Source organism: Ascaphus truei, unplaced genomic scaffold, assembly GCF_040206685.1.
Source record: "Ascaphus truei isolate aAscTru1 unplaced genomic scaffold, aAscTru1.hap1 HAP1_SCAFFOLD_470, whole genome shotgun sequence".
NCBI classification, from domain to species: Eukaryota; Metazoa; Chordata; class Amphibia; order Anura; family Ascaphidae; genus Ascaphus; species Ascaphus truei.
Window position 1 is genome coordinate 20,302 of NW_027456801.1, and position 26,645 is coordinate 46,946.

At 55.5% G+C, this 26,645-nt stretch overlaps 1 protein-coding gene across 1 annotated transcript in view; it reads left to right on the forward strand.

The window, feature by feature from the left end:
- GBX1 (gastrulation brain homeobox 1) overlaps positions 1–26,193 on the forward strand; it is a 45,908-nt gene extending 19,715 nt beyond the window's left edge. The window contains exon 2 of the mRNA XM_075584178.1: positions 25,642–26,193. Within this exon, the coding sequence (XP_075440293.1) occupies positions 25,642–26,156 (515 nt within the window). The 3' untranslated portion in view covers positions 26,157–26,193. The remainder of the gene's footprint in view (positions 1–25,641) is intronic.
- The last annotated feature ends 452 nt before the right edge of the window (positions 26,194–26,645 follow it).

Here is a 26,645-nt window from a genome sequence, read left to right on the forward strand (position 1 = left end):
CCTGCTCCTTATGTCCCCTGTACCCTCATTTACCTCATGCCCCCTACTCCTAATGTCCCCTGTACCCTCATTTACCTCATGCCACCCTGCTCCTAATGTCCCCTGTACCCTCATTTACCTCATGCCACCCGGCTCCTAATGTCCCCTGTACCCTCATTTACCTCATGCCACCCTGCTCCTAATGTCCCCTGTACCCTCATTTACCTCATGCCACCCTGCTCCTTATGTCCCCTGTACCCTCATTTACCTCATGCCACCCTGCTCCTAATGTCTCCTGTACCCTCATTTACCTCATGCCACCCTGCTCCTAATGTCCCCTGTACTCTCATTTACCTCATGCCCCCCTGCCCCTAATGTCCCCTGTACCCTCATTTACCTCATGCCACCCTGCTCCTTATGTCCCCTGTGCCCTCATTTAGCTCATGCCCCCTGCTCCTAATGTCCCCTGTACCCTCATTTCCCTCATGCCCCCTGCTCCTAATGTCCCCTGTACCCTCATTTACCTCATGCCACCCTGCTCCTAATGTCCCCTGTACCCTCATTTACCTCATGCCACCCTGCTCCTAATGTCCCCTGTACCCTCATTTACCTCATGCCACCCTGCTCCTAATGTCCCCTGTTCCCTCATTTACCTCATGCCACCCTGCTCCTTATGTCCCCTGTACCCTCATTTACCTCATGCCACCCTGCTCCTTATGTCCCCTGTACCCTCATTTACCTCATGCCACCCTGCTCCTAATGTCCCCTGTACCCTCATTTACCTCATGCCACCCTGCTCCTAATGTCCCCTGTTCCCTCATTTACCTCATGCCACCCTGCTCCTTATGTCCCCTGTACCCTCATTTACCTCATGCCCCCTACTCCTAATGTCCCCTGTACCCTCATTTACCTCATGCCACCCTGCTCCTTATGTCCCCTGTACCCTCATTTACCTCATGCCACCCTGCTCCTAATGTCCCCTGTTCCCTCATTTACCTCATGCCACCCTGCTCCTTATGTCCCCTGTACCCTCATTTACCTCATGCCACCCTGCTCCTAATGTCCCCTGTACCCTCATTTACCTCATGCCACCCTGCTCCTAATGTCCCCTGTTCCCTCATTTACCTCATGCCACCCTGCTCCTTATGTCCCCTGTACCCTCATTTACCTCATGCCCCCTACTCCTAATGTCCCCTGTACCCTCATTTACCTCATGCCACCCTGCTCCTAATGTCTCCTGTACCCTCATTTACCTCATGCCACCCTGCTCCTAATGTCCCCTGTACCCTCATTTACCTCATGCCACCCTGCTCCTTATGTCCCCTGTGCCCTCATTTACCTCATGCCACCCTGCTCCTAATGTCCCCTGTACCCTCATTTACCTCATGCCACCCTGCTCCTAATGTCCCCTGTACCCTCATTTACCTCATGCCACCCTGCTCCTAATGTCTCCTGTACCCTCATTTACCTCATGCCACCCTGCTCCTAATGTCCCCTGTACCCTCATTTACCTCATGCCACCCTGCTCCTTATGTCCCCTGTGCCCTCATTTACCTCATGCCACCCTGCTCCTAATGTCTCCTGTACCCTCATTTACCTCATGCCACCCTGCTCCTAATGTCCCCTGTACCCTCATTTACCTCATGCCCCCCCTGCCCCTAATGTCCCCTGTACCCTCATTTACCTCATGCCACCCTGCTCCTTATGTCCCCTGTGCCCTCATTTAGCTCATGCCCCCCTGCTCCTAATGTCCCCTGTACCCTCATTTCCCTCATGCCCCCTGCTCCTAATGTCCCCTGTACCCTCATTTACCTCATGCCACCCTGCTCCTAATGTCCCCTGTACCCTCATTTACCTCATGCCACCCTGCTCCTAATGTCCCCTGTTCCCTCATTTACCTCATGCCACCCTGCTCCTTATGTCCCCTGTACCCTCATTTACCTCATGCCCCCTACTCCTAATGTCCCCTGTACCCTCATTTACCTCATGCCACCCTGCTCCTTATGTCCCCTGTACCCTCATTTACCTCATGCCACCCTGCTCCTAATGTCCCCTGTACCCTCATTTACCTCATGCCACCCTGCTCCTAATGTCCCCTGTTCCCTCATTTACCTCATGCCACCCTGCTCCTTATGTCCCCTGTACCCTCATTTACCTCATGCCCCCTACTCCTAATGTCCCCTGTACCCTCATTTACCTCATGCCACCCTGCTCCTAATGTCCCCTGTACCCTCATTTACCTCATGCCACCCTGCTCCTAATGTCCCCTGTACCCTCATTTACCTCATGCCACCCTGCTCCTAATGTCTCCTGTACCCTCATTTACCTCATGCCACCCTGCTCCTAATGTCCCCTGTACCCTCATTTACCTCATGCCACCCTGCTCCTTATGTCCCCTGTACCCTCATTTACCTCATGCCACCCTGCTCCTAATGTCTCCTGTACCCTCATTTACCTCATGCCACCCTGCTCCTAATGTTCCCTGTACTCTCATTTACCTCATGCCCCCCTGCCCCTAATGTCCCCTGTACCCTCATTTACCTCATGCCACCCTGCTCCTTATGTCCCCTGTGCCCTCATTTAGCTCATGCCCCCTGCTCCTAATGTCCCCTGTACCCTCATTTCCCTCATGCCCCCTGCTCCTAATGTCCCCTGTACCCTCATTTACCTCATGCCACCCTGCTCCTAATGTCCCCTGTACCCTCATTTACCTCATGCCACCCTGCTCCTAATGTCCCCTGTACCCTCATTTACCTCATGCCACCCTGCTCCTAATGTCCCCTGTTCCCTCATTTACCTCATGCCACCCTGCTCCTTATGTCCCCTGTACCCTCATTTACCTCATGCCACCCTGCTCCTTATGTCCCCTGTACCCTCATTTACCTCATGCCACCCTGCTCCTAATGTCCCCTGTACCCTCATTTACCTCATGCCACCCTGCTCCTAATGTCCCCTGTTCCCTCATTTACCTCATGCCACCCTGCTCCTTATGTCCCCTGTACCCTCATTTACCTCATGCCCCCTACTCCTAATGTCCCCTGTACCCTCATTTACCTCATGCCACCCTGCTCCTTATGTCCCCTGTGCCCTCATTTACCTCATGCCACCCTGCTCCTAGTGTCCCCTGTATCCTCATTTACCTCATGCCTTGCAGGAGTCGTCCCTCAAAGCCAAATGCTCTCAGTGTCTCTGTTAGGTAGGGCCAGTCTATCCTGTCGAAGGCTTTCTCAGCATCCAGACTTAACACCATGGAGTGTATGTTTCTCTTTTGGGCCAGATCAATCAAATCAATGATTCTCCTGGTGTTATCTGCCGCTTGCCTCCCCCAGATAAACCCCACCTGATCCGTGTGGATCAACCTGGGAAGGACAATACCCACCCTGTTGGCTATAAGTTTGGAGTAGATTTTAATATCAGAGTTAATCAGTGAAATGGGCCGGTAGCTCTTAGTCTGCCGGGTCCTTTCCCGGTTTATGGATCACAGAGATTGAGGCTTGGAGCATTTACGCTGGGAAGGAGGCCCCTGCTAGAATTTTTTGTTTTTTTCCCTCTTATTGGTGCCGTCCTTGGCCCAGTGTGTTAGGAGGTAGACTTCGGATGTTCGGTGCCCGCGTCTCTCCCTGTGGGGGCGGGGGGCCTATCTGTGGCGTGGAGCCACTGGGACCTGGGGACAACTTTTCAGCAGCTTATTTGAATGCAACTACTGCCGCAACTTTAACTTGTGGATGTCTTCCCTTCATTCTTTTCCTCTCTGCGCCCTGGGGGACTTAGTGTTCTGCTCCCACATGGGTTCTGGGAGTGGGCTCATTGGATCAGAGACCGTAGGGGCATCACCCAGGCCCAACTTGTGGAGGAAGGCTGCCCCCTCTTCTAGCTCACTCATTGTGACCGCCTTGCCTCCCCTCGCCACAAGAAGGCCGAGGGGAAGGTCCATCTGTATCCTACCCCCTTCTCTCTTAGGGCTTTCGTGATCGGTAGCAGGGATCTGCGGTGGGCCAGTGTTACAGGGGACAGGTCCTGGAAGATTGACAGCCTCGTGCCCTCGTATTCCACGACAGGTAAGGGTCTAGTTTTATGTAGGACAGCTTCTTTCGTTCTGTAGTGATGCATCCGGAGCACAATGTCACTGGGCTGCTCATTTTGGAGCGGTGTAGCTCTCAGGGCCCGATGGCACCGGTCCAGCGCCAGGTAGTCTTTAGGGGTGTCCGGTAATAGAGTCTCCAGCCATTTTGTTATATACTCGTCACAGTCCAGGATAGCTTCAGGGACTCCTCTAATCCGGAGATTATTGCGCCTGTCCCTATTCTCCGAGTCCTCTTGGCGCTCCCGTAGTTCATTCACCTGGTCCTGGAGATCCATGAGTTCCCGATCGTGCTTTTTAATTGTTCTGATCGAGTGGTCCATTTTGTTCTCTAATGTACTTGTCCTCTCCCCCAGGCCGGTCACCTCTTTCTTAAAATCTTTAATCTCCGCCTGGAATTTGGATCTGAATAGAGTTTGTCAAAGTCGCCTTGCCTGGCTGGTCGCAGCGCCGGGTTGTCCTGCTCATCTTCCTCGCAGTCCGGCTCTGTTTCAGACCCGGCGTTTGAATTTGGCGCCATTTCTGCTCCCGCTCCGCTCATCCTGGCGCGGCCGAAGTACTCCGGCAACCCTTTCTTTTTTGACATCTTAGGGCCTTTCCTGGACATCTTGGGGTGATGTGTGCTTTATTTGGGGTAAATGGCAGTAGTTTTGGGGATTGTGTTAGGTTTCAGCTCGTGTTTTCTGTAAAGCGAGGCACGGAGCTCCTAACCTATGCGACCATGTCTCTCGCCGTCGCGCATGCGCCTCTCGAGACCAGGACTTTTAACACATTTATATTTTTCTGGGATCATTCACTCGGCAAAACAAGATGGTGGAATGAAATAAGGTTTATTCGGGTAAACCCGCGTACACACAATGAAATACAAGATACAGACGAAATATACACACTTACTGGGGGTCTGAGGGACAAATCTAGGCTTTCCTAGATGCAGGGCGCCCGCTTCAGCAAAGACTTACCCTTTTCAGTCCACATCACTGGACTATGCCTGGAACAAGTAACCATATTCCTCAGAACTGGTCCTCCTCTTGGCACACCTGGCACCTCAATGCTCCTGGGAAACCCTTCCGCCGCTTTACTGGACCAAGTTCCAATGTTACCTGTGAGTCTGAAGACTATGGGGGCGATGCACTGAGCTCCGATAAGTGGTTTTAAGAGTGCAAAGTGGCTTTTAAGGCCGACACAGGCTGCTGCGCGATCCACTAAGCAATGATAACAGCGCTTTATCGGCCTTAAGAGGCATTTTTTTCTGGCCTGCGCGCAAACCCGCCCGATCAGGCAAAAAAAGGCAAACGCGCCGATTTCTGCCAGTACGCGGGATTCTCTAAGCGGCGCTAAGTCAATCGTGCTTTAAAAACGTGCAGAAAAAACGCACCAGCTAAAGTCACACCATCCATACAGCAGGCCGGTGGGTGTCCCACGGTGACCTCGCGGGAGTCTGGGGGTCCCCGCGGGAGTCTGGGGGTGTACGGGGGTCACCGCGGGCCTGCGGTACCAATGGTGTGCCCCCAAAAAAGAAACAATACTTGTAAAAAAAATACACCCCCCTCGCCCCCCCTCCCCCGCCCCCTAACACATACAGTACAGTAATGGGCAAAATTACTATTATCCACATATGGATAATAATGCATTTGCCAATTAAAAATACAGTAATCACAATAAATAAAATAAAGACATCTTGCACTCACCCCTGCCAGGCACCCACAATGAATGTCGTCCTCATCCTCACCCCGTCCCTGCCCTCCGGTACTGCAAAAAAACCACAAGAATAAAAAGCGACAATATAATGGCCCCTAACCCCTTAATCACCTTAGCAGTTAATAACCGCTAGAGTAATTAAGGGGTTAACCCACCCTCACCCACTACCCACCCGGCAGGCCTAACCACCCTCGCCTACTACCCACCCGTGAAGCCTAACCACCCTCACCCACTACCCACCAGGGAGGCCTAACCACCCTCACCCACTACTCACCAGGGAGGCCTACCCATCTACCCTTGGGGACAATACCCCTTTTACCCACCCCCACTACCCACAATAAAAACACTACACAGAACAGTTCCACTACCCACCTCCTAGGCCCCACAATAAACATTACCATATTGAATAAACATTAATACATAACCCACCCCCTGTGCCCCCCATAAAAACATGATTTATTATTTTACATACAGGGTTAATATCCCAGGCCTACAGTAGTCCCCAGTGGTCCCGACGGGTGTCCGCAGGCCCCACAGTGCACCAGAGGGGGGTGCCCACAGGGTCTGGGGGTCTCTGGGTGGTCCCTGCTAGGTGCTGTGGGCCTCCAGGTGGTCACCGTGGGCCACAATGGGGTCCACAGGTCGGCCCGTGGGTGTCTGGAGGTCCCTGGGTCACCCCCACAGGTGTCTGAAGCCCTCGGGTGGTTCCCACAGGGGTCTAGGGGCCCTCGGGTGGTCCCTGCAGGTCTGCAGTGACCCCACAGCTGTGGGGCCCCCAGTTCTTCCCCGAAGATTTCCCCCGTGGGTCCGCAGGTGGTACCCATGGGTGTCCGGGGGTCCTCAGGTGGTCTCCATGGGTCCCCGTAACCCTAAGGTACCAACCCTGTAGGTAAAAAAAATAAAACATGTTCTGCATTTAAATAAATCAATACCCCCCCCACCCCCACCCCCCCCCCCCCCCCACCACCACCACCACCAAACACATGCAGTACAGTAATGTACAAAATAACTATTATCCAGATATGGATAATTATTAATCACATAAACCAGCATTATTAAAGTAAACAAATTCAGTTCTACTTACCACAGTAATATGATGTATGTCCTCATCAGGATTAGCAGCTCCCTGTCCTCCGTTGCCACAAAAATAAATTGCAAATACATTCTAATGGCCCCTAACCCCTTAATTACCTTACTGGTTAATAACCGTGAAAGTAATTAAGGGGTTAACCCACCGTGCCCCAATACCCACCCAGGCATCTACCCCCACCCTTCACCCATTCATTTGTACAGTGGGTATATCATGTATATAACCAATGTAATTTTTTGTGCTATTTTCAATAGTTTATTTCAGGGGGGGGCTTGCTTTTTAATAGTGGCTTATTTTTGGTAGTTAGATTTTGGCTGATGGTGGTTAGTTTGAACTTGCATTTTTTTCAGAATGGTTTGGTTTTGCGATTATAATAGGGAATTGTATAATTGCTTTGGATTGGATTGTAATTGATTTTGGATTGGATCCATTGATTGTCGGTAATTGATTTCTGTTTACTTCTTGCTTTTTTTATTTTATTATTGTTTGGTTGGCATTGTATCTTGTTTGTAATAGTTTCTTTTATTTGAAGCATTGATTGGCATAGTGTTACATGATGCACAGATTATTTGCATCATGTACACACTGTACTTAATATTCAATTGTTTGATTGGCATTTGTTAGATATTTAATTGACTATGTGATGTTTTGATTTTGAGATGTTATGTGATGTTTTGATTTTCATATGTGCTGTGTTTGATGTTGCGATGTGTTGTTTTTATTTGTGCATGTTTTGGTATTCCTTAACCATTTTGTTGTATATTGGTTAATTATGTTCCGCAGCTAGCTGCATGTGTAAAAGGCAACATTATTGATACTTATGTCCTTTACACAGCCCGAGTCAGTGTTGGTTGCCTTAGCAACCTCCTATTCTCCTAAACTGAGAGTGGGCTATTCCACCCCCCCTTGTCTCTGTTCACAGTTAGTCTGATCCTGAGACTATTCCTGTTTCCCAGATTCCCTTACACTTCCTTCCTACCCTAGCTGGCTGAGTAAGCACATCTCACGCTATTCACCTCCTGGCAAGGATTACCGTTTTTTACCTTTCCCTACTATCAAGCACCCTCACTATAGAGAAGCTCTCTCTTACTACACCATCATCTACAAGTGCCTCTGTGTGTCTATGCTTTCCCCAATAAAGTGAAGAAAAGACAAAGAACGTGTTGTGCTTGTAAAAGGAACAAGTTAAGCTATCTGGCCATACTTTTACCCAGCGTATACCCGGTGGCTCCAGAATAAATACCAAAACATGCACAAATAAATATATATATATGCATGATATACTCACTGTACAAATGAATGGATGAAGAGTGGGGGTAGTTGCCTGGGTGGGTATCGGGGCAGGGTGGGTTAATGGGTTAACCCCTCAATTACTTTCGTGGTTATTAACCAATAAGGTAATTAAGGGGTTAGGGGACATTAAAATGTATTTGCTATGTATATTTGTGGCAATGGAGGACACCTGCTGTATCCTGACGTGGACATCCATCATATTGCTGTGGTAAGTAGAACTGTATTTATTTACTGTATTTATGCTGGTTTATGTGATTAATAATGGGCAAATAATCTATTATCCATATCTGGATAATTGTTATTTTGCACATTACTGTACTGTATGTGTTTGGTGAGGGGGGGGGGGGAGGGGGTATTGATTTATTTAAATGTAGGACATGATTTGTTTTTTACCTACAGGGTTGGTACCTTAGGTCTGCGGGGACCCATGGAGACCACCTGAGGACCCCCGGATGCCCACGGGTACCACCTGCGGACCCACGGGGGACACCTGCGGGGTAGAACCAGGGGCCCCCAGACACCCACAGGCCGACCCGTGAACCCCATTGTGGCCCACGGTGACCTGTGGGGATTACCCGGAGGCCCACGGCGCCTATCGGGGAGCATCCGGCGACCCCCAGACCCTGTGGGCACCCCCCTCTGGTGCACTGTGGGGCCTGCAGACACCCGTCAGGACCACTGGGGACTACCGTAGGCCTGGGGTATAAACCCTGTATATAAAATAATAAATAATGTTTTTATGGGGGGCACAGGGGGTGAGTGGGTTATGTATTAATGTTTATTCAATATGGTAATGTTTATTGTGGGGCCTAGGAGGTGGGTAGTGGGGCTGTTCTCTGTAGTGATTTTATTGTAAGTAGCGGGGGTGGGTGAAGGGGGTATTGTCCCCAAGGGTGTGTAGGTAGGCCTCCCTGGTGGGTAGTGGGTGAGGGTGGGTTAACTCCTTAATTACTCTAGCGGTTAATAACTGTTGAATATCTTGCAGTGTTGGGGAGGTGGGATAAACCTGCTATAGAGATCAAAGGATGATCATTATATTAAAACTCATTAAAAATGGCATTAAGAGTGAAAAGAAAAAACAGTCACTATTATCACATAATACAGAACTGATATATTTGAAGAAAAAAACCCATAACTTTTCACATGATTTTCTGCCATAAGAGTACAGCAGAAAACTCTTCTCCCCAACGCTCTCTCTGCTTCCACCTACTCCCCAACGCTCTCTCTGCTTCCACCTACTCCCCAACGCTCTCTCTGCTTCCACCTACTCCCCAACGCTCTCTCTGCTTCCACCTACTCCCCAACGCTCTCTCTGCTTCCACCTACTCCCCAACCCTCTCTCTGCTTCCACCTACTCCCCAACGCTCTCTCTGCTTCCACCTACTCCCCAATGCTCTCTCTGCTTCCACCTACTCCCCAACGCTCTCTCTGCTTCCACCTACTCCCCAACGCTCTCTCTGCTTCCACCTACTCCCCAACGCTCTCTCTGCTTCCACCGACTCCCCAACGCTCGCTCTGCTTCCACCTACTCCCCAACGCTCTCTCTGCTTCCACCTACTCCCCAACGCTCTCTCTGCTTCCACCTACTCCCCAACGCTCGCTCTGCTTCCATCTACTCCCCAACGCTCTCTCTGCTTCCACCTACTCCCCAACGCTCTCTCTGCTTCCACCTACTCCCCAACGCTCTCTCTGCTTCCATCTACTCCCCAACGCTCTCTCTGCTCCACCTACTCCCCACGCTCTCTCTGCTTCCACCTACTCCCCAATGCTCTCTCTGCTTCCACCTACTCCCCAACCCTCTCTCTGCTTCCATCTACTCCCCAACGCTCTCTCTGCTTCCACTTACTCCCCAACGCTCTCTCTGCTTCCACCTACTCCCCAACGCTCTCTCTGCTTCCACCTACTCCCCAACGCTCTCTCTGCTTCCACCTACTCCCCAACGCTCTCTCTGCTCCACCTACTCCCCACGCTCTCTCTGCTTCCACCTACTCCCCAACGCTCTCTCTGCTTCCACCTACTCCCCAACCCTCTCTCTGCTTCCATCTACTCCCCAACGCTCTCTCTGCTTCCACTTACTCCCCAACGCTCTCTCTGCTTCCACCTACTCCCCAACGCTCTCTCTGCTTCCATCTACTCCCCAACGCTCTCCCTGCTTCCACCTACTCCCCAACGCTCTCTCTGCTTCCACCTACTCCCCACGCTCTCTCTGCTTCCACCTACTCCCCAACGCTCTCTCTGCTTCCACCTACTCCCCAACGCTCTCTCTGCTTCCACCTACTCCCCAACGCTCTCTCTGCTTCCACCTACTCCCCAACACTCTCTCTGCTTCCACCTACTCCCCACGCTCTCTCTGCTTCCACCTACTCCCCAACGCTCTCTCTGCTTCCACCTACTCCCCAACGCTCTCTCTGCTTCCACCTACTCCCCAACGCTCTCTCTGCTTCCACCTACTCCCCAACGCTCTCTCTGCTTCCACCTACTTACCTACTCTCTCTGCTTCCACCTACTCCCCAAGCTCTCTCTGCTTCCACCTACTCCCCAACGCTCTCTCTGCTTCCACCTACTCCCCAACGCTCTCTCTGCTTCCATCTACTCCCCAACGCTCTCTCTGCTTCCACCTACTCCCCAACGCTCGCTCTGCTTCCACCTACTCCCCAACGCTCTCTCTGCTTCCACCTACTCCCCACGCTCTCTGCTTCCACCTACTCCCCAACGCTCTCTCTGCTTCCACCTACTCCCCAACGCTCTCTCTGCTTCCACCTACTCCCCAACGCTCTCTCTGCTTCCACCTACTCCCCAACACTCTCTCTGCTTCCACCTACTCCCCACGCTCTCTCTGCTTCCACCTACTCCCCAACGCTCTCTCTGCTTCCACCTACTCCCCAACGCTCTCTCTGCTTCCACCTACTCCCCAACGCTCTCTCTGCTTCCACCTACTCCCCAACGCTCTCTCTGCTTCCACCTACTTACCTACTCTCTCTGCTTCCACCTACTCCCCAACGCTCTCTCTGCTTCCACCTACTTACCTACTCTCTCTGCTTCCACCTACTCCCCAAGCTCTCTCTGCTTCCACCTACTCCCCAATGCTCTCTCTGCTTCCACCTACTTACCTACTCTCTCTCTGCTTCCACCTACTCCCCAACGCTCTCTCTGCTTCCACATACTCCCCAACGCTCTCTCTGCTTCCACCTACTCCCCAACGCTCTCTCTGCTTCCACCTACTCCCCAACGCTCTCTCTGCTTCCATCTACTCCCCAACGCTCTCTCTGCTTCCACCTACTCCCCAACGCTCTCTCTGCTTCCACCTACTCCCCAATGCTCTCTCTGCTTCCACCTACTCCCCAACACTCTCTCTGCTTCCACCTACTCCCCAACGCTCTCTCTGCTTCCACCTACTCCCCACGCTCTCTCTGCTTCCACCTACTCCCCAACGCTCTCTCTGCTTCCACCTACTCCCCAACGCTCGCTCTGCTTCCACCTACTCCCCAACGCTCTCTCTGCTTCCACCTACTCCCCAATGCTCTCTCTGCTTCCACCTACTCCCCAACGCTCTCTCTGCTTCCACCTACTCCCCAACACTCTCTCTGCTTCCACCTACTCCCCACGCTCTCTCGGCTTCCACCTACTCCCCAACGCTCTCTCTGCTTCCACCTACTCCCCAACGCTCTCTCTGCTTCCACCTACTCCCCAACGCTCTCTCTGCTTCCATCTACTACCCAACGCTCTCTCTGCTTCCACCTACTCCCCAACGCTCTCTCTGCTTCCACCTACTCCCCAACGCTCTCTCTGCTTCCACCTACTCCCCAACGCCCTCTCTGCTTCCACCTACTCCCCAACGCTCTCTCTGCTTCCATCTACTCCCCAACGCTCTCTCTGCTTCCACCTACTCCCCAACGCCCTCTCTGCTTCCACCTACTCCCCAACGCTCTCTCTGCTTCCACCTACTCCTCAACGCTCTCTCTGCTTCCATCTACTCCCCAACGCTCTCTCTGCTTCCACCTACTCCCCAACGCTCTCTCTGCTTCCACCTACTCCTCAACGCTCTCTCTGCTTCCATCTACTCCCCAACGCTCTCTCTGCTTCCACCTACTCCCCAACGCTCTCTCTGCTTCCACCTACTTACCAACTCTCTCTGCTTCCACCTACTCCCCAACGCTCTCTCTGCTTCCACCTACTCCCCAACGCTCTCTCTGCTTCCACCTACTCCCCAACGCTCTCTCTGCTTCCACCTACTCCCCAACGCTCTCTCTGCTTCCACCTACTCCCCAACGCTCTCTCTGCTTCCACCTACTCCCCAACGCTCTCTCTGCTTCCACCTACTCCCCAACGCTCTCTCTGATTCCACCTACTCCCCAACGCTCTCTCTGCTTCCACCTACTCCCCAACGCCCTCTCTGCTTCCACCTACTCCCCAACGCTCTCTCTGCTTCCACCTACTCCCCAACGCTCTCTCTGCTTCCACCTACTCCCCAACGCTCTCTCTGCTTCCACCTACTCCCCAACGCTCTCTCTGCTTCCACCTACTCCCCAACGCTCTCTCTGCTTCCACCTACTCCCCAACGCTCTCTCTGCTTCCACCTACTCCCCAACGCTCGCTCTGCTTCCACCTACTCCCCAACGCTCTCTCTGCTTCCACCTACTCCCCAACGCTCTCTCTGCTTCCTCCTACTCCCCAAGCTCTCTCTGCTTCCACCTACTCCCCAACTCCCTCTCTGCTTCCACCTACTCCCCAACGCTCTCTCTGCTTCCACCTACTCCCCAACGCTCTCTCTGCTTCCACCTACTCCCCAACGCTCTCTCTGCTTCCACCTACTCCCCAACGCCCTCTCTGCTTCCACCTACTCCCCAACGCTCTCTCTGCTTCCACCTACTCCCCAACGCTCTCTCTCCTTCCACCTACTCCCCAACGCTCTCTCTGCTTCCACCTACTCCCCAACGCTCTCTCTGCTTCCACCTACTCCCCAATGCTCTCTCTGCTTCCACCTACTCCCCAACTCCCTCTCTGCTTCCACCTACTCCCCAACGCTCGCTCTGCTTCCACCTACTCCCCAACTCCCTCTCTGCTTCCACCTACTCCCCAACGCTCTCTCTGCTTCCACCTACTCCCCACGCTCTCTCTGCTTCCACCTACTCACCAACGCTCTCTCTGCTTCCACCTACTCCCCAACGCTCTCTCTGCTTCCACCTACTCCCCAACTCTCTCTCTGCTTCCACCTACTCCCCAACGCTCTCTCTGTTTCCACCTATTCCCCAACTCTCTCTCTGCTTCCACCTACTCCCCAACGCTCTCTCTGCTTCCACCTACTCCCCAACGCTCTCTCTGCTTCCACCTACTCCCCAACGCTCTCTCTGCTTCCACCTACTCCCCAACGCTCTCTCTGCTTCCACCTACTCCCCAACGCTCTCTCTGCTTCCACCTACTCCCCAACGCTCTCTCTGCTTCCACCTACTCCCCAACGCTCTCTCTGCTTCCACCTACTCCCCAACGCTCTCTCTGCTTCCACCGACTCCCCAACGCTCGCTCTGCTTCCACCTACTCCCCAACGCTCTCTCTGCTTCCACCTACTCCCCAACGCTCTCTCTGCTTCCACTTACTCCCCAACGCTCTCTCTGCTTCCACCTACTCACCAACACTCTCTCTGCTTCCACCTACTCCCCACGCTCTCTCTGCTTCCACCTACTCCCCAACGCTCTCTCTGCTTCCACCTACTCCCCAACGCTCTCTCTGCTTCCATCTACTCCCCAACGCTCTCTCTGCTTCCACCTACTCCCCAACGCTCGCTCTGCTTCCACCTACTCCCCAACGCTCTCTCTGCTTCCACCTACTCCCCAACGCTCTCTCTGCTTCCACCTACTTACCTACTCTCTCTGCTTCCACCTACTCCCCAACGCTCTCTCTGCTTCCACCTACTCCCCAACCCTCTCTCTGCTTCCACCTACTCCCCAACGCTCTCTCTGCTTCCACCTACTCCCCAACGCTCTCTCTGCTTCCACCTACTCCCCAACGCTCTCTCTGCTTCCACCTACTCCCCAACGCTCTCTCTGCTTCCACCTACTCCCCAACTCTCTCTCTGCTTCCACCTACTCCCCAACGCTCTCTCTGTTTCCACCTACTCCCCAACGCTCTCTCTGTTTCCACCTACTCCCCAACGCTCTCTCTGCTTCCACCTACTCCCCAACGCTCTCTCTGCTTCCACCTACTCCCCAACGCTCTCTCTGCTTCCACCTACTCCCCAACGCTCTCTCTGCTTCCACCTACTCCCCAACGCTCTCTCTGCTTCCACCAACTCCCCAACGCTCTCTCTGCTTCCACCTACTCCCCACGCTCTCTCTGCTTCCACCTTCTCCCCAACGCTCTCTCTGCTTCCACCTACTCCCCAACACCCTCTCTGCTTCCACCTACTCCCCACGCTCTCTCTGCTTCCACCTACTCCCCAACGCTCTCTCTGCTTCCACCTACTCCCCAACGCTCTCTCTGCTTCCTCCTACTCCCCAAGCTCTCTCTACTTCCACCTACTCCCCAGCTCTCTCTCTGCTTCCACCTACTCCCCAAGCTCTCTCTGCTTCCACCTACTCCCCAACGCTCTCTCTGCTTCCACCTACTCCCCAACGCTCTCTCTGCTTCCTCCTACTCCCCAGCTCTCTCTCTGCTTCCACCTACTCCCCAAGCTCTCTCTGCTTCCACCTACTCCCCAACGCTCTCTCTGCTTCCTCCTACTACCCAGCTCTCTCTGCTTCCTCCTACTCCCCAATGCTCTCTCTGCTTCCACCTACTCCCCAAGGTCTCTCTGCTTCCATCTACTCCCCAACGCTCTCTCTGCTTCCACCTACTCCCCAACGCTCTCTCTGCTTCCACCTACTCCCCAACGCTCTCTCTGCTTCCACATACTCCCCAACTCCCTCTCTGCTTCCACCTACTCCCCAACGCTCTCTCTGCTTCCACCTACTCCCCAACGCTCTCTCTGCTTCCACCTACTCCCCAACGCTCTCTCTGCTTCCACCTACTCCCCAACGCTCTCTCTGCTTCCACCTACTCCCCAACGCTCTCTCTGCTTCCACCTACTCCCCAACGCTCTCTCTGCTTCCACCTACTCCCCAACGCTCTCTCTGCTTCCTCCTACTCCCCAAGCTCTCTCTGCTTCCACCTACTCCCCAACGCTCTCTCTGCTTCCACCTACTCCCCAACGCTCTCTCTGCTTCCACCTACTCCCCAACGCTCTCTCTGCTTCCACCTACTCCCCAACGCTCTCTCTGCTTCCACCTACTCCCCAACGCTCTCTCTGCTTCCACCTACTCCCCAACGCTCTCTCTGCTTCCACCTACTCCCCAACGCTCTCTCTGCTTCCACCTACTCCCCAACGCTCTCTCTGCTTCCACCTACTCCCCAACGCTCTCTCTGCTTCCACCTACTCCCCAACGCTCTCTCTGCTTCCACCTACTCCCCAACGCTCTCTCTGCTTCAACCTACTCCCCAACGCTCTCTCTGCTTCCATATACTCCCCAACTCCCTCTCTGCTTCCACCTACTCCCCAACGCTCTCTCTGCTTCCACCTACTCCCCAACGCTCTCTCTGCTTCCACCTACTCCCCAACGCTCTCTCTGCTTCCACCGACTCCCCAACGCTCTCTCTGCTTCCACCGACTCCCCAACGCTCTCTCTGCTTCCACCAACTCCCCAACGCTCTCTCTGCTTCCACCTACTCCCCAACGCTCTCTCTGCTTCCACCTACTCCCCAGCGCTCTCTCTGCTTCCTCCTACTCCCCAAGCTCTCTCTGCTTCCACCTACTCCCCAACGCTCTCTCTGCTTCCACCTACTCCCCAACGCTCTCTCTGCTTCCACCTACTCCCCAACGCTCTCTCTGCTTCCACCTACTCCCCAACGCTCTCTCTGCTTCCACCTACTCCCCAACGCTCTCTCTGCTTCCACCTACTCCCCACACTCTCTCTGCTTCCACCTACTCCCCAACGCTCTCTCTGCTTCCACCTACTCCCCAACGCTCGCTCTGCTTCCACCTACTCCCCAACGCTCTCTCTGCTTCCACCTACTCCCCAACGCTCTCTCTGCTTCCACCTACTCCCCAACGCTCTCTCTGCTTCCACCTACTCCCCAACGCTCTCTCTGCTTCCTCCTACTCCCCAAGCTCTCTCTGCTTCCACCTACTCCCCAACGCTCTCTCTGCTTCCACCTACTCCCCAACGCTCTCTCTGCTTCCACCGACTCCCCAACGCTCGCTCTGCTTCCACCTACTCCCCAACGCTCTCTCTGCTTCCACCTACTCCCCAACGCTCTCTCTGCTTCCACCGACTCCCCAACGCTCTCACTGCTTCCACCTACTCCCCAACGCTCTCTCTGCTTCCACCTACTCCCCAACGCTCTCTCTGCTTCCACCTACTCCCCAACGCTCTCTCTGCTTCCACCTACTCCCCAACGCTCTCTCTGCTTCCACCTACTCCCCAACGCTCTCTCTGCTTCCACCTACTCCCCAACGCTCTCTCTGCTTCCACCTACTCCCCACGCTCTCTCTGCTTCCACCTACTCCCCAACGCTCTCCCTGCTTCCACCTACTCCCCAACGCTCTCTCTGCTTCCACCTACTTACCAACGCTCTCTCTGCTTCCACCTACTCCCCAACGCTCTCTCTGCTTCCACCTACTCCCCAACGCTCTCTCTGCTTCCACCTACTCCCCAACGCTCTCCCTGCTTCCACCTACTCCCCAACGCTCTCTCTGCTTCCACCTACTCCCCAACGCTCTCTCTGCTTCCACCTACTTACCAACTCTCTCTGCTTCCACCTACTCCCCAACGCTCTCTCTGCTTCCACCTACTCCCCAACCTCTCTCTGCTTCCACCTACTCCCCAACGCTCTCTCTGCTTCTACCTACTCCCCAACGCTCTCTCTGCTTCCACCTACTCCCCAACGCTCTCTCTGCTTCCACCTACTCCCCAACGCTCTCTCTGCTTCCACCTACTCCCCAACGCTCTCTCTGCTTCCACCTACTCCCCAACGCTCTCTCTGCTTCCACCTACTCCCCAACGCTCTCTCTGCTTCCACCTACTCCCCAACGCCCTCTCTGCTTCCACCTACTCCCCAACGCTCTCTCTGCTTCCACCTACTCCCCAACGCTCTCTCTGCTTCCACCTACTCCCCAACGCTCTCTCTGCTTCCACCTACTCCCCAACGCTCTCTCTGCTTCCACCTACTCCCCAACGCTCTCTCTCCTTCCACCTACTCCCCAACGCTCTCTCTGCTTCCACCTACTCCCCAACGCTCTCTGCTTCCACCTACTCCCCAACGCTCTCTCTGCTTCCACCTACTCCCCAACGCTCTCTCTGTTTCCACCTACTCCCCAACGCTCTCTCTACTTCCACCTACTCCCCAACGCTCTCTCTGCTTCCACCTACTCCCCAACGCTCTCTCTGCTTCCACCTACTCCCCAACGCTCTCTCTGCTTCCACCTACTCCCCAACGCTCTCTCTGCTTCCACCTACTCCCCAACGCTCTCTCTGCTTCCACCTACTCCCCAACGCTCTCTCTGCTTCCACCTACTTACCAACGCTCTCTCTGCTTCCACCTACTCCCCAACGCTCTCTCTGCTTCCACCTACTCCCCAACGCTCTCTCTGCTTCCACCTACTCCCCAACGCTCTCTCTGCTTCCACCTACTTACCAACGCTCTCTCTGCTTCCACCTACTCCCCAACGCTCTCTCTACTTCCACCTACTCCCCAACGCTCTCTCTGCTTCCACCTACTCCCCAACGCTCTCTCTGCTTCCACCTACTCCCCAACGCTCTCTCTGCTTCCACCTACTCCCCAACGCTCTCTCTGCTTCCACCTACTCCCCAACGCTCTCTCTACTTCCACCTACTCCCCAAGCTCTCTGCTTCCACCTACTCCCCAACGCTCTCTCTGCTTCCACCTACTCCCCAACGCTCTCTCTGCTTCCACCTACTCCCCAACGCTCTCTCTGCTTCCACCTACTCCCCAACGCTCTCTCTGCTTCCACCTACTCCCCAACGCTCTCTCTGCTTCCACCTACTCCCCAACGCTCTCTCTACTTCCACCTACTCCCCAACGCTCTCTCTGCTTCCACCTACTCCCCAACGCTCTCTCTGCTTCCACCGACTCCCCAACGCTCTCTCTGCTTCCACCGACTCCCCAACGCTCTCTCTGCTTCCACCAACTCCCCAACGCTCTCTCTGCTTCCACCTACTCCCCAACGCTCTCTCTGCTTCCACCTACTCCCCAGCGCTCTCTCTGCTTCCTCCTACTCCCCAAGCTCTCTCTGCTTCCACCTACTCCCCAACGCTCTCTCTGCTTCCACCTACTCCCCAACGCTCTCTCTGCTTCCACCTACTCCCCAACGCTCTCTCTGCTTCCACCTACTCCCCAACGCTCTCTCTGCTTCCACCTACTCCCCAACGCTCTCTCTGCTTCCACCTACTCCCCAACGCTCTCTCTGCTTCCACCTACTTACCAACGCTCTCTCTGCTTCCACCTACTCCCCAACGCTCTCTCTGCTTCCACCTACTCCCCAACGCTCTCTCTGCTTCCACCTACTCCCCAACGCTCTCTCTGCTTCCACCTACTTACCAACGCTCTCTCTGCTTCCACCTACTCCCCAACGCTCTCTCTACTTCCACCTACTCCCCAACGCTCTCTCTGCTTCCACCTACTCCCCAACGCTCTCTCTGCTTCCACCTACTCCCCAACGCTCTCTCTGCTTCCACCTACTCCCCAACGCTCTCTCTGCTTCCACCTACTCCCCAACGCTCTCTCTACTTCCACCTACTCCCCAAGCTCTCTGCTTCCACCTACTCCCCAACGCTCTCTCTGCTTCCACCTACTCCCCAACGCTCTCTCTGCTTCCACCTACTCCCCAACGCTCTCTCTGCTTCCACCTACTCCCCAACGCTCTCTCTGCTTCCACCTACTCCCCAACGCTCTCTCTGCTTCCACCTACTCCCCAACGCTCTCTCTACTTCCACCTACTCCCCAACGCTCTCTCTGCTTCCACCTACTCCCCAACGCTCTCTCTGCTTCCACCGACTCCCAACGCTCTCTCTGCTTCCACCGACTCCCCAACGCTCTCTCTGCTTCCACCAACTCCCCAACGCTCTCTCTGCTTCCACCTACTCCCCAACGCTCTCTCTGCTTCCACCTACTCCCCAGCGCTCTCTCTGCTTCCTCCTACTCCCCAAGCTCTCTCTGCTTCCACCTACTCCCCAACGCTCTCTCTGCTTCCACCTACTCCCCAACGCTCTCTCTGCTTCCACCTACTCCCAACGCTCTCTCTGCTTCCACCTACTCCCCAACGCTCTCTCTGCTTCCACCTACTCCCCAACGCTCTCTCTGCTTCCACCTACTCCCCACACTCTCTCTGCTTCCACCTACTCCCCAACGCTCTCTCTGCTTCCACCTACTCCCCAACGCTCGCTCTGCTTCCACCTACTCCCAACGCTCTCTCTGCTTCCACCTACTCCCCAACGCTCTCTCTGCTTCCACCTACTCCCCAACGCTCTCTCTGCTTCCACCTACTCCCCAACGCTCTCTCTGCTTCCTCCTACTCCCCAAGCTCTCTCTGCTTCCACCTACTCCCCAACGCTCTCTCTGCTTCCACCTACTCCCCAACGCTCTCTCTGCTTCCACCGACTCCCCAACGCTCGCTCTGCTTCCACCTACTCCCCAACGCTCTCTCTGCTTCCACCTACTCCCCAACGCTCTCTCTGCTTCCACCGACTCCCCAACGCTCTCACTGCTTCCACCTACTCCCCAACGCTCTCTCTGCTTCCACCTACTCCCCAACGCTCTCTCTGCTTCCACCTACTCCCCAACGCTCTCTCTGCTTCCACCTACTCCCCAACGCTCTCTCTGCTTCCACCTACTCCCCAACGCTCTCTCTGCTTCCACCTACTCCCCAACGCTCTCTCTGCTTCCACCTACTCCCCACGCTCTCTCTGCTTCCACTACTCCCCAACGCTCTCCCTGCTTCCACCTACTCCCCAACGCTCTCTCTGCTTCCACCTACTTACCAACGCTCTCTCTGCTTCCACCTACTCCCAACGCTCTCTCTGCTTCCACTACTCCCCAACGCTCTCTCTGCTTCCACCTACTCCCCAACGCTCTCCTGCTTCCACCTACTCCCCAACGCTCTCTCTGCTTCCACCTACTCCCCAACGCTCTCTCTGCTTCCACCTACTTACCAACTCTCTCTGCTTCCACCTACTCCCCAACGCTCTCTCTGCTTCACCTACTCCCCAACCTCTCTCTGCTTCCACCTACTCCCCAACGCTCTCTCTGCTTCTACCTACTCCCCAACGCTCTCTCTGCTTCCACCTACTCCCCAACGCTCTCTCTGCTTCCACCTACTCCCCAACGCTCTCTCTGCTTCCACCTACTCCCCAACGCTCTCTCTGCTTCCACCTACTCCCCAACGCTCTCTCTGCTTCCACCTACTCCCCAACGCTCTCTCTGCTTCCACCTACTCCCCAACGCCCTCTCTTCTTCCACCTACTCCCCAACGCTCTCTCTGCTTCCACCTACTCCCCAACGCTCTCTCTGCTTCCACCTACTCCCCAACGCTCTCTCTGCTTCCACCTACTCCCCAACGCTCTCTCTGCTTCCACCTACTCCCCAACGCTCTCTCTCCTTCCACCTACTCCCCAACGCTCTCTCTGCTTCCACCTACTCCCCAACGCTCTCTGCTTCCACCTACTCCCCAACGCTCTCTCTGCTTCCACCTACTCCCCAACGCTCTCTCTGTTTCCACCTACTCCCCAACGCTCTCTCTACTTCCACCTACTCCCCAACGCTCTCTCTGCTTCCACCTACTCCCCAACGCTCTCTCTGCTTCCACCTACTCCCCAACGCTCTCTCTGCTTCCACCTACTCCCCAACGCTCTCTCTGCTTCCACCTACTCCCCAACGCTCTCTCTGCTTCCACCTACTCCCCAACGCTCTCTCTGCTTCCACCTACTTACCAACGCTCTCTCTGCTTCCACCTACTCCCCAACGCTCTCTCTGCTTCCACCTACTCCCAACGCTCTCTCTGCTTCCACCTACTCCCCAACGCTCTCTCTGCTTCCACCTACTTACCAACGCTCTCTCTGCTTCCACCTACTCCCCAACGCTCTCTCTACTTCCACCTACTCCCCAACGCTCTCTCTGCTTCCACCTACTCCCCAACGCTCTCTCTGCTTCCACCTACTCCCCAACGCTCTCTCTGCTTCCACCTACTCCCCAACGCTCTCTCTGCTTCCACCTACTCCCCAACGCTCTCTCTACTTCCACCTACTCCCCAAGCTCTCTGCTTCCACCTACTCCCCAACGCTCTCTCTGCTTCCACCTACTCCCCAACGCTCTCTCTGCTTCCACCTACTCCCCAACGCTCTCTCTGCTTCCACCTACTCCCCAACGCTCTCTCTGCTTCCACCTACTCCCCAACGCTCTCTCTGCTTCCACCTACTCCCCAACGCTCTCTCTACTTCCACCTACTCCCCAACGCTCTCTCTGCTTCCACCTACTCCCCAACGCTCTCTCTGCTTCCTCCTACTCCCCAACGCTCTCTCTGCTTCCATCTACTCCCCAACGCTCTCTCTGCTCCCACCTACTCCCCACGCTCTCTCTGCTCCCACCTACTCCCCACGCTCTCTCTGCTTCCACCTACTCCCCAACGCTCTCTCTGCTTCCACCTACTCCCCAACGCTCTCTCTGCTTCCACCTACTCCCCAACGCTCTCTCTGCTTCCACCTACTCCCCAACGCTCTCTCTGCTTCCACCTACTCCCCAACGCTCTCTGCTTCCACCTACTCCCCAATGCTCTCTCTGCTTCCACCTACTCCCCAACGCTCGCTCTGCTTCCACCTACTCCCCAACGCTCTCTCTGCTTCCACCTACTCCCCAACGCTCTCTCTGCTTCCACCTACTCCCCAACGCTCGCTCTGCTTCCACCTACTCCCCAACGCTCTCTCTGCTTCCACCTACTCCCCAACGCTCTCTCTGCTTCCACCTACTCCCCAACGCTCTCTGCTTCCACCTACTCCCCAACGCTCTCTCTGCTTCCATCTACTCCCCAACGCTCTCTCTGCTTCCTCCTACTCCCCAAGCTCTCTCTGCTTCCACCTACTCCCCAACGCTCTCTCTGCTTCCTCCTACTCCCCAAGCTCTCTCTGCTTCCACCTACTCCCCAACGCTCTCTGCTTCCACCTACTCCCCAACGCTCTCTCTGCTTCCACCTACTCCCCAACGCTCTCTCTGCTTCCTCCTACTCCCCAAGCTCTCTCTGCTTCCACCTACTCCCCAACGCTCTCTCTGCTTCCTCCTACTCCCCAAGCTCTCTCTGCTTCCACCTACTCCCCAACGCTCTCTCTGCTTCCACCGACTCCCCAACGCTCGCTCTGCTTCCACCTACTACCCAACGCTCTCTCTGCTTCCACCTACTCCCCAACGCTCTCTCTGCTTCCACCGACTCCCCAACGCTCTCTCTGCTTCCACCTACTCCCCAACGCTCTCTCTGCTTCCACCTACTCCCCAACGCTCTCTCTGCTTCCACCTACTCCCCAACGCTCTCTCTGCTTCCACCTACTCCCCAACACTCTCTCTGCTTCCACCTACTCCCCAACGCTCTCTCTGCTTCCACCTACTCCCCAACGCCCTCTCTGCTTCCACCTACTCCCCAACGCTCTCTCTGTTTCCACCTACTCCCCAACGCTCTCTCTCCTTCCACCTACTCCCCAACGCTCTCTCTGCTTCCACCTACTCCCCAACGCTCTCTCTGCTTCCACCTACTCCCCAACGCTCTCTCTGCTTCCACCTACTCCCCAACTCCCTCTCTGCTTCCACCTACTCCCCAACGCTCGCTCTGCTTCCACCTACTCCCCAACTCCCTCTCTGCTTCCACCTACTCCCCAACGCTCTCTCTGCTTCCACCTACTCCCCACGCTCTCTCTGCTTCCACCTACTCACCAACGCTCTCTCTGCTTCCACCTACTCCCCAACGCTCTCTCTGTTTCCACCTACTCCCCAACTCTCTCTCTGCTTCCACCTACTCCCCAACGCTCTCTCTGCTTCCACCTACTCCCCAACGCTCTCTCTGCTTCCACCTACTCCCCAACGCTCTCTCTGCTTCCACCTACTCCCCAACGCTCTCTCTGCTTCCACCTACTCCCCAACGCTCTCTCTGCTTCCACCTACTCCCCAACGCTCGCTCTGCTTCCACCTACTCCCCAACGCTCTCTCTGCTTCCACCTACTCCCCAACGCTCGCTCTGCTTCCACCTACTCCCCAACGCTCGCTCTGCTTCCACCTACTCCCCAACGCTCTCTGCTTCCACCTACTCCCCAACGCTCGCTCTGCTTCCACCTACTCCCCAACGCTCTCTGCTTCCACCTACTCCCCAACGCTCTCTCTGCTTCCACCTACTTACCAATCATGGTTCGTGAAGGGGGGATGAGACTTGCTGCTGCTCAGAGCGGGAGGGGGGAGGAGACTTGCTGCTGCTCAGAGCGGGAGGGGGGAGGAGACTTGCTGCTCAGAGCGGGAGGGGGGAGGAGACTTGCTGCTCCTCAGACCCGGAAGGGGGGAGGAGACTTGCTGCTCAGAGCAGGAGGGGGGAGGAGACTTGCTGCTGCTCAGAGCGGGAGGGGGGAGGAGACTTGCTGCTCAGAGCGGGAGGGGGGAGGAGACTTGCTGCTCAGAGCAGGAGGGGGGAGGAGACTTGCTGCTGCTCAGAGCGGGAGGGGGGAGGAGACTTGCTGCTCAGAGCGGGAGGGGGGAGGAGACTTGCTGCTCCTCAGACCCGGAAGGGGGGAGGAGACTTGCTGCTCAGAGCAGGAGGGGGGAGGAGACTTGCTGCTGCTCAGACCCGGAAGGGGGGAGGAGACTTGCTGCTCTTCAGACCCAGAAGGGGGAGGAGACTTGCTGCTCTTCAGACCCAGAAGGGGGAGGAGACTTGCTGCTCTTCAGACCCAGAAGGGGGAGGAGACTTGCTGCTGCTCAGAGCGGGAGGGGGGATGAGACTTGCTGCTGCTCAGAGCGGGAGGGGGGAGGAGACTTGCTGCTCAGAGCGGGAGGGGGGAGGAGACTTGCTGCTCAGAGCGGGAGGGGGGAGGAGACTTGCTGCTCCTCATACCCGGGAGGGGGGAGGAGACTTGCTGCTGCTCAGAGCGGGAGGGGGGAGGAGACTTGCTGCTGCTCAGAGCGGGAGGGGGGAGGAGACTTGCTGCTCCTCAGACCCGGGAGGGGGCAGGAGACTTGCTGCTGCTCAGAGCGGGAGGGGGGAGGAGACTTGCTGCTGCTCAGAGCAGGAGGGGGGAGGAGACTTGCTGCTGCTCAGACCCGGGAGGGGGGAGGAGACTTGCTGCTGCTCATACCCGGGAGGGGGGAGGAGACTTGCTGCTGCTCATACCCGGGAGGGGGGAGGAGACTTGCTGCTGCTCATACCCGGGAGGGGGGAGGAGACTTGCTGCTGCTCATACCCGGGAGGGGGGAGGAGACTTGCTGCTGCTCATACCCGGGAGGGGGGAGGAGACTTGCTGCTGCTCAGAGCGGGAGGGGGGAGGAGACTTGCTGCTGCTCAGACCCGGGAGGGGGGAGGAGACTTGCTGCTGCTCATACCCGGGAGGGGGGAGGAGACTTGCTGCTGCTCATACCCGGGAGGGGGGAGGAGACTTGCTGCTGCTCATACCCGGGAGGGGGGAGGAGACTTGCTGCTGCTCATACCCGGGAGGGGGGAGGAGACTTGCTGCTGCTCATACCCGGGAGGGGGGAGGAGACTTGCTGCTGCTCATACCCGGGAGGGGGGAGGAGACTTGCTGCTGCTCATACCCGGGAGGGGGGAGGAGACTTGCTGCTGCTCATACCCGGGAGGGGGGAGGAGACTTGCTGCTGCTCAGAGCGGGAGGGGGGAGGAGACTTGCTGCTGCTCAGAGCGGGAGGGGGGAGGAGACTTGCTGCTCCTCAGACCCGGGAGGGGGGAGGAGACTTGCTGCTCCTCAGACCCGGGAGGGGGCAGGAGAAGATATAAAGGTTTTGAAGGAAGAACCTTGTAATGTAAATGGAACCAAATTGGGTAGAAAGTTTGACTTAAAGTAGGATTTAGCAGCAGTCTGTGCCACAGAGGATGAGGCATTAATGAGAGTTATTGAGCTGGAGAATGAGAGGAAGAAATAGTTTTAATGTTTGAGGAAGATTCATGTTTACCTCCCCATTTATTTATCTCCCCCTTTCTCTATTTCTCTCTCCCCCTCTCCATGTATTTCTCTCTCCCCCTCTCCATGTATTTCTCTCTCCCTCTCCCCCTCCTTATTTACTCTTCCTTCTCTCTTTTCTCCCCTTTCGTACTCTTTTTCTTGCACTCCCTTCCTTTCTCCCTATTCCACTCTCTCTTCCCCTTCTCTCTTTCTCCCCTTCTGTGTTTCTCTATATTTCTTCTGTCTCTCCCCCCTCTTCCTCTGTGCCATTTATCCATTCTCTTTCTCCCCCCCCCCCCCCCCCTCCCCTACAGTGGACGGGAAACTGTACAGCTCAGATGAGGAGAAGACGGATGGAAAGTCATCGGAGGCTGGATGCAGCGAGCATGAGGAGGTGGACAGCTCTGGGGACAGTGGTGATGAGAGCCTTCCAGACAGGAGTCACAGCCCACCAGGGCCAAATAGCAAAGGGAAGATGTGCACTCAGGAGCCAGGGGGAGGAGGAGAAGCTGGGACTCCCGGGAAGAGCCGCCGGCGTAGGACGGCGTTCACCAGCGAGCAGCTTCTGGAGCTGGAGAAGGAGTTCCACTGCAAGAAGTACCTGTCCCTGACCGAGAGGTCCCAGATCGCACACACCCTGAAGCTCAGCGAGGTTCAGGTGAAGATCTGGTTCCAGAACCGCAGGGCCAAGTGGAAACGGATCAAGGCCGGGAACATCAGCAATCGTGCGGGGGAGCCTGTCCGAAACCCAAAGATTGTGGTGCCCATCCCTGTCCATGTGAACCGCTTCACCGTCAGGACACAGCAAATGGATGGAGGACGACCCTAAGGGAAAGGGGAGAACACAGAACTGAGGGGGATGAGTGGGGGAGACCACAGACCTGAGAGCGAGAGGAGTTGGGTAGAGTCCAATCATAAGGGGGGCACATGCCAGGCCAGGAAGATCGGAAACCATGAAACAGGAGTTTGAGACCTTGGGCCTGATTGGGGAGGAGACTCCAGGCCGGACCAGAGGGCGAAGGGGAGTGAGAGAACCCAAATATGTGGGGAGGAGGAGTGGAAATAGACTAAAGACCCAATGGCGGAAGGATATAAGGGAGGGGGGAGAAGGAAAGTCCCTGGCCTTGAGGAGGGGGAGATGCCGGGCGGGAGGAGAAGGTAGACCATGGGCTGGGACCCAAGAAGGAGGGGTCTGATTGGAGACCCCCAGGCTGGGTCTGAGCGGGGAACATGGAAGACCCCAGTTGAGTCTTGCTCTGAAGATGGTGCTGGTATATACTGAAAGACAATACAGGAACAGTGATGCCTCACCTTAAAG